This window comes from Meleagris gallopavo, chromosome 1, assembly GCF_000146605.3.
Source record: "Meleagris gallopavo isolate NT-WF06-2002-E0010 breed Aviagen turkey brand Nicholas breeding stock chromosome 1, Turkey_5.1, whole genome shotgun sequence".
Lineage (NCBI taxonomy): Eukaryota > Metazoa > Chordata > Aves > Galliformes > Phasianidae > Meleagris > Meleagris gallopavo.
The window spans coordinates 132,670,112-132,678,235 of NC_015011.2; the positions used below are offsets into that span (position 1 = coordinate 132,670,112).

The 8,124-nt window shown below is 40.7% G+C and overlaps 1 protein-coding gene across 2 annotated transcripts in view; it reads left to right on the plus strand.

The window, feature by feature from the left end:
- Positions 1-8,124, plus strand: part of RGPD4 (RANBP2 like and GRIP domain containing 4) — a 27,878-nt gene that overhangs the window by 9,631 nt on the left and 10,123 nt on the right. The window contains exons 16-20 of one of the 2 annotated variants that reach the window (XM_010728259.3): positions 133-216; positions 511-649; positions 816-913; positions 1,444-6,007; positions 6,992-7,069. In XM_010728259.3, the coding sequence (XP_010726561.1) occupies positions 133-216; positions 511-649; positions 816-913; positions 1,444-6,007; positions 6,992-7,069 (4,963 nt within the window). The remainder of the gene's footprint in view (positions 1-132; positions 217-510; positions 650-815; positions 914-1,443; positions 6,008-6,991; positions 7,070-8,124) is intronic. The other variant, XM_010728266.3, reaches the window with a different exon arrangement.

The window sequence follows — 8,124 nt, forward strand, 5'->3', positions numbered from 1 at the left end:
CCATTCCATCTCCTAAGAAGTTACTGTTCTCTCCAACTGACAGCTGCAAGGTACATGAGCCATGTGATTTCAGGGAAGTGTTACGTTTGAATAACAACTCAAAGTTCAATTACATTTTATTTTTTTTTCCAGTTTTCTCCTAAAACTCTCCCTCAGTGGGCAGAAGATCACAAGTCCTTACTTCAAATGCTGTGTCAGCAAGTGGAAGCTTTAAAGGTAAACAGCTTTGGAGGAGGTAATGCTTCTAAGGACTGTCTGTTCAGATAGTTTTGCTTTCTTCAGCTTAGCTATTGTCCTCTTGGTTCTTGGTTTTTTATTTCTAGCTTCAGGGAACAGTCTCAGTTGTGTACAGCATAGGCACATCGTGGATTATTGCAGCAGTTAACTTTTTTGTCTCAGACCTTGAACATGCTTTTAAATAACAGAGGAATAGGGATCATTCCTTAGGTTTTCTTCAAATATCTGTGTAATACGTTTACATTCTCTTAATTGAAACACTGTCTTTAATAGAATGAAATGCAAGAAATGAAACTTAACAGTTCCAATGTAAGTGTATCATCTCATCGATGGCCTGCTGAAAGCTATGGAACTGATACTATGTCAGATGGTTATCAGAGAGCACAAAATCTTCATGAAGCTCCTTTAACGGGTAAGTTGATGCTGAATTTTTAATTAGACACTTAGCTATACCGAGTAAGACTTCTTAAAATTTTTCTGCAGTGTTTTTTGAATGAGCAGAACTGATCTTCGGGGGATGTTAATTGAAATCAGTAACAAAAATTGGATATAAATTCTTTTCTTGGTTTCCTTTTCAGTTGCTACCACTGGCCCATCTGTTTACTATAGCCAGTCACCTGCTTATAACTCACAGTATCTTTTAAGAACTGCTGCAACCAATGTAACACCAACAAAGGTGAGGACAAATGTATCCGCTCAAGCTGTTTCTACTGATTTATTGAAAACAACTGGTTTTGATTCTGGGTGTAGTTGGATAGAAGAACTGCGGTTCCCTAGATAGCATTTAGTAAACTTGAGGTCTGCTGGAGACAGGCAGAAAGATTCATTATCAGCTAATCTTTGGGATGTGCAGTTTGGGAGAAACAGCCAGCAAAGCATGTTTTTAATGTGCATAGTATATGTCCTCTGCTCTGTGTCTGTGGTGTTCTTTTCCCCAAAATAGCATGGGAACTTGGTGGTTTTGACTCTGTTTTTTGTTTGTTTGTTTTAATAATAATAATGAGTCCATTCAGCTTATGCTTCTCTTCAGTCCGTGTTTTCAGATACCATGCAGGTTTTGAACATATGATTTTAGCTTAAATGGATTAGAGTCAAAATCTAATTTTAAAGTACACCTTGTTACTAAGAGTACATGTTACATGGGCTTTAGCACCCTAAGACCTTTTTCTCCCTTTCCACAATGAAGTAATTATGTTTTTTCTTTAGGCACCTGTCTACGGCATGAACAGACTTGCACCTCAGCAACACATATACGCTTATCAACAGCCAATCCACACGCCACCTCTGCAAAACACTTGTGCTGGTGTGTTTCCTCAAGACATCTATGCTACACCTTTGCGTTTTGATGCTCCTGCTGCTGGAATTATTTCACCTCGTGGAGGTGATGATTACTACAACTACGGTGTTCCACAGGCGAGCACAAATCCACCACTACCTGAACCGGGCTATTTCACAAAACCTTCGGTTGCACCCACAACTTTAAAACCTGCAGAATCCAAAGTGGTAGAGTTTTCAAAAGCTAAATTTGGGCAGCCGGGAGCAGCTGAAGGGTCAAAGCCACCTCAGCCAACAACCTTTAAATTCAACACTAACTTCAAATCTAATGATGGGGACTTTACCTTTTCTTCTCCTTTAGCTGCCACACAGCCTGCTAACGGAGCTTTTAATAGCAGTGAACGCCTTTTGAAGCTTTTAACATCAGACAAACCCTTACAAGATGAGAGGTGCATTGAACAAAAAGGAGTTAACAGTCATGCAAATGGCCAAAGAAATGTCTTCAGTTTCAGTAATAAACATACTTCAGGTGTCTCTTTTACAGAAAGCGTGGGACAAAATGCACATAAAAACCTGGCTTTTGAAAAGAGTGATATGTTTAACTTCCAAGAACCAAGCAAACAGTTATTTATGACTTCAAATTCTGATTTGGCCAATAGAAGTCATGAAACAGAGGGAGGAAGCACCCATGGTGGAGATGAGGATGATGATGGACCTCATTTTGACCCTGTGGTGCCACTCCCTGACAAGATTGAAGTAAAGACAGGCGAGGAAGATGAAGAAGAGTTCTTCTGCAACAGAGCTAAACTTTTCCGGTTTGATGCAGAAACTAAAGAATGGAAAGAAAGGGGTATTGGAAATGTGAAAATACTGAAACACAAAGTATCTGGCAAATTCCGTCTCTTAATGAGAAGGGACCAAGTACTAAAAATCTGTGCAAATCACTACATAAATACTGATATGAAATTAACTCCAAATGCTGGATCAGATAGGTCGTTTGTATGGCATGCTTTAGATTATGCAGATGAGCTGCCAAAGCCAGAACAGCTTGCAATTCGATTTAAAACACCAGAGGAAGCAGTGCTTTTTAAAAGTAAGTTTGAGGAGTGTCAGAATATGTTAAAAACTTCAGGATCAAGTGCTGATGCATCCTTGACTCAGAGCACTGGAACTGTTAAAGAGGCAACAAATCAAGATACCAAGGAGTCTTGCGGGTCAACATTAGGGATCTTGAACTCCGTATTTCGGTTCTCAAAAGATAGTGTGACCAGTGAATCTGATAGCAAAGGCAGTTTTACATCAACGTCAACTGCCCCTACGACTTTTTCATTTGGAAAGGAAGCCATACAAACCTATTCCTCTGGCGGATTTGGACAGTCTTCCTTGAAGAAGAATCAGTGGGAGTGTAAAGTATGTTTAGTTCCGAATGAAGCAACTGCTAAGAAGTGTGTCTCATGCCAAAGCCCAAATCCAGATGTGTGGGACACACATGGCATCCCGGTAAGTGAATCTGCTGCAAGTTTGAAAGCCGGTGGTAGTGCCACACAAGACAAATTAGGATCTGCCTTTGCTAAAAAGGAAGGTCAGTGGGACTGTAGTATCTGTTCAGTAAGAAATGAACCCACTGCCACAAAATGTGTTGCCTGCCAGAATCCAAATAAAACTAACCCAGAAGTATCTCCTCAACAATTTTCCTTTAAACTTGAACGACTAGATGCTCCAAAGACCACGCAGAATGACTTGGGGACTGCTTTTTCACTGAAAGGTCAGTGGAACTGCTCCATATGCCTCACCCAGAATGAAGCAAATGACGAAAACTGTCGTTCTTGTCAGAATCCTAACACTCAAGGTCAACCACATGTGCCAGTATCTGCTGTTCAGGCACTTCCTGCTCCCAGCTTTACTTCTGCTACTGACGCAAGTAAACCACAGAAAAATACATTTGCAGAGCTTTTTGCTAAAAAGGAAGGACAGTGGGATTGTAATACTTGTTTTGTAAGGAATGAAGGTTCCTCACCAGCTTGTGTAGCTTGCCAAACACCAAATCCATCTAGTAAGCCTACCAGTGATGTTTCATTGTTGACTTCTGATTTGAAAAATAAATCATCTGAACCTGTTGGAGGACAACTGGGAACAGGTTTTAAGTGTGAATTCTTAGGAAAAAGCTTTAAGTTTGGTCATGCTGATCAAGGGAAAACACCAGCATTTACATTTCAGAATCTTGGAGACGCTGAAGCAAAACCTGCAAAGGAAGGATTTAACTTTTCAATGTTGATGCCTCCAGGTGGATTTAAATTTGGCATACAGGAATCCAGTAAAAATACCGGTAAGAAAGATGATCCACCCAAAGAGTGTACAAGAGACTTGAAAAACATTGATGAAAAAGACAAAAATGAACTGCCTTCAAGTAGTGGAGTTACACTCCAATCTGAGGAAACAGCAGACAAGGACAAGGGTGAATTTACTTTTGGCCAAAACAGTAGTAGTACTTTTACTTTTGCTGATCTTGCAAAAAGTACCCCCAGTGAAGGCTTTCAGTTTGGCAAAAAAGATCCTAACTTTGAAGGCTTCTCAGGTGCAGGTGAACAGCTGTTTTCTTCAAAGGTTTCTCAGACTGGTCCCAAAGCAAGCACCTCTGCTGATCTTGGTGAGAAGGATGATGATGTGTACAAGACTGAGGACAGCGATGATATCCATTTTGAACCGATAGTTCAGATGCCTGAAAAAGTAGAACCATTCACAGGAGAGGAGGATGAGAAAGTGCTGTACTCCCAAAGAGTAAAGCTATTCAGGTTTGATCCAGAAACAAGCCAGTGGAAAGAACGTGGGGTGGGCAACCTGAAGATTCTTAAAAATGAAGTTAATGGCAAAGTAAGAATACTAATGCGACGTGAGCAGGTACTGAAGGTGTGTGCAAATCACTGGATAACAACAACTATGAACTTGAAACAGCTATCGGGCTCAGACAAAGCATGGATGTGGATGGCCAGCGACTTCTCTGATGGCGATGCAAAGCTGGAACAGCTGGCAGCGAAGTTCAAAACACCAGAGCAGGCTGAGGAGTTCAAACAGAAGTTTGAAGAATGTCAGAAGCTACTGCTAGATATACCACTGCAGACACCCCATAAACTTGTTGATACAGGCAGGACAGCTCAGCTTATACAGAAAGCAGAAGAAATGAAGACCGGCTTAAAAGATCTCAAAACGTTTCTGACAGATGACAAAACTAAACTAGCAGAAGAAGAAAACGTAAACTCTGCTTGTGCCGGTGGTACTTCTGATTCTGTTACAGAGCCACATGCTGAAGGTACTGGGCCTGCTGTGGAGTGGAGTAACTGTGAGTTGCGTGAAGAAGCATTGGTTGACAGTTTAAGTAGCTCTGTATATGCATCGCCTCTTGCAAGTAGCCCTGTAAGGAAAAATCTGTTTAGATTTGGAGAGTCTACAGCAGGCTTTAATTTCAGCTTTAAATCTGCCTTGAGTCCATCCAAATCTCCTGCCAAGCAGAACCAGAGTGGAACATCTGTGGGCACAGATGAAGATTCTGATCTTACTCAAGAAGAGGAGAGAGATGGGCAGTACTTCGAACCCGTAGTACCTCTGCCTGACCTTGTGGAAGTGACTAGTGGCGAGGAAAATGAGCAAGTTGTCTTCAGTCATAGAGCTAAACTTTATAGATACGATAAAGACACAAATCAGTGGAAGGAGAGAGGTATTGGGGACATCAAGATACTGCAGAACTATGACAGCAAACAAGCACGTATAGTAATGAGAAGGGATCAGGTACTAAAACTCTGTGCCAACCACAGAATAACACCAGATATGAATATGCAACAGATGAAAGGATCTGACAGAGTATGGGTGTGGACCGCATGCGATTTTGCAGACGGGGAAAGGAAAGTAGAGCTGCTAGCAGTGCGGTTCAAACTGCAGGATGTTGCAGACTCATTTAAGCAAACTTTTGATGAAGCAAAGCAAGCCCAAGAGAAAGGCACACTGATAACACCTCATGTTTCTCGTACAAGTACAGCAAAAGAATCTCCTTGTGGTAAGAACGCTGTAGCTGTACTGGAAGAAACTACCAGGGAAAGAACTGACCTCAGCCATGGTGATGATACTTCTGATCCTGCTGTGGAAGCTTCAGAAGTATCAAGAGGTACCTCTGAAACGCCAACGAAAACAGTGGTTTCTCCTCCAAAGTTTGTATTTGGATCTGAATCTGTCAAGAGCATTTTCAGTAACGAAAAGTCAAAGACATTCACATTTGGAAATACTTCAGCCACTGGTTCCCTCTTTGGATTCAGCTTTAATCCTCCAAGAAAAAGCACAGATGATATTTCAGCATCTCAGAAAGCAGAGCAGAAAAAAGTGGGAGTGGCTGAACCACCCAAAAGCTGCAGTGCATCTCAGAAACCTTCGGACAGCAAGGCATCCAACGTGGCTCCTTCAGCACAAGATGGGCCCTCCAACTTCTCGTTTAAAATTCTGGAAAAAGGTGAGTCTTAATTGAACTAGTAATTTATTCAAGTGAGCAACTCATTAGTCAGTCACTTATTAATGCCAGTCATTGTATTACTTCTTCTGTCTTAATAATATGTAGTTTCTTTCAGTTCTAATGCACATATGTGAATCTTTAAATTCTAGACTTCCAACTTGAGTGAATATTCAGGTTTCAGGTTATTTGCACATAAAAGTACAAACATGCCTTATACAGGATTTGATGTTACTCTGTAGTGAGGAAGATAGACAGTAGGATTTTGGAATCTTTATGAGGTGGTGAAAATGTCAGGGTTAAGTGCTGAAAGTGCATTTTTTGAGTTGAGCTGGTAATGTATGTGCACAGGCCTCGCTCTGACTGGTAAACTATGAGAAGAGCACTTGTGCTTAAGCTTAAACTCAAATTATCCCTGTGACTGTGTGGATGGGTATTCTGAAACTACACTCAGTACATTTGCTTGAAGTCTTCCATGAGTGGTCTGTGCAATTCCTGATGCGCAGCCTAAGTCACACCAGTTGTCTTTTTCTTAGCTTGAAAAGAGATCCTGTGATTACATCCTCAGTTACACAGGCTCTGATACTAGCTGAAAGCTGAGCTTGCAGAAGCAGTGGCTGCAGTGTGTTCACTGTAATGTGCTCAGGTATCTTTGTGCAAAGACAGGGATTTGCTGGTGTTGTACTGATAGAGGACTTCATGCACTGCTTCCTACCATAGCAGGACTGTTTCACCAGATGGTGCGTTTTAATATCTATATCAGTCTCAGTTGTATGAAGACAAACTGTTTCTTAATTATAATACACTAAGTGAGATGCTAGAGATGTTGACTGCAGTTTATTCACAGGGGTTGAATAAGCTTGTATAACATTAAATGTGAATTTTCCTACTGTGATGTATAGATGTGGAATGCTTCCAGAATATGGTTTGTTTTACCCCCTTGAAAATTTCAGTTAAACATTTCTATCCACACAATTTATTTTCTAGGATTTAATTTTAGCCTTTTTAAATCTAATCCAATGGCCTTTTGGACAAGCACATCTTCCTTGCAACCTGCTAGTAAAGGTATTTACACGCTGCACTGAATGTGTGATTAAAAACACTTGAGCAGGCACAGCCAGCAGCCCGACTGTGGCAGAGCAGTTGGTTCCTAATCCTGACAGTTAACATGCATGCTGGAGGAGAGTACTTAAAATTGTCTGAGTACTGTATTTGTGCTGCAGGAGAATGTCTGTAGCCTTGGATGTGTGAGCACAATGGATGGCCCTGTTTACGCTTTGGCTTTGGTTTGCCTCATTTTCTCAGGGTATTCAGGAATCTGCCTTGCGCTTCTCCTTTACGCATGCAGGATCCGTAAAATTCCTCCTTACTAAAGGAATTGTATTCTGCTTTTATTACTCTTCACTGTGCATCTCTTCCTGCCTGAGGTCTTCCATGTTACTGATGTATACTTGAAGATTTCAAGGCGTGTTGACTAGTAAAACTCGAATGTATTTAGCTCTGTTGGAAATATTTCATTCAATTTCCTGATTACCAGCATATTAACTTCTGCATTTGTGCAGAGGAGTAGAGAGAAACAAGAGCCAAACTTAGCTAGTTTATATGTATATGCTTCATATATAATATGGAATCCACCTTTGCTACTCATATAGCTCTTGCTGATGTAACTGACTTGTTTACACCCAGAATCCTTAACCATGCTATTACATCTTTAGTTTGTGTCATTTTAAGATGTTTTAAACTGTGCTTCTTGCAAGTATTCTTGCTAATCAGAGCTCCTCATGGGGAACGTCTTTCAGTCACTGGTTTCTGAGTTTTGCTCGGGCAGCATTCAAAAGAAATTGAACCTCAAGTTATTTGTCATGGAGATGCAACAAAAACAGAACTTTTCTTAGTTTTTTTTTTTTTTAGCTTTTTTCACAGGCTTTTCCCAAGTGCTCAGCAGCTGAAGTTCACAGTTATGTCAGTTGTGTGTTATTGTGTCGCTTACATGTGTAAGGAGTTAAGCCTTAGCAGCTTAAGCAGCTATTTGCTGACATCAAGGGGGAGTAAAAATGGACTAGTTGGATATTAAGTCTATCTGGTCTTTATGTCAAAGTTGAAATAAAAGTGAAATATTA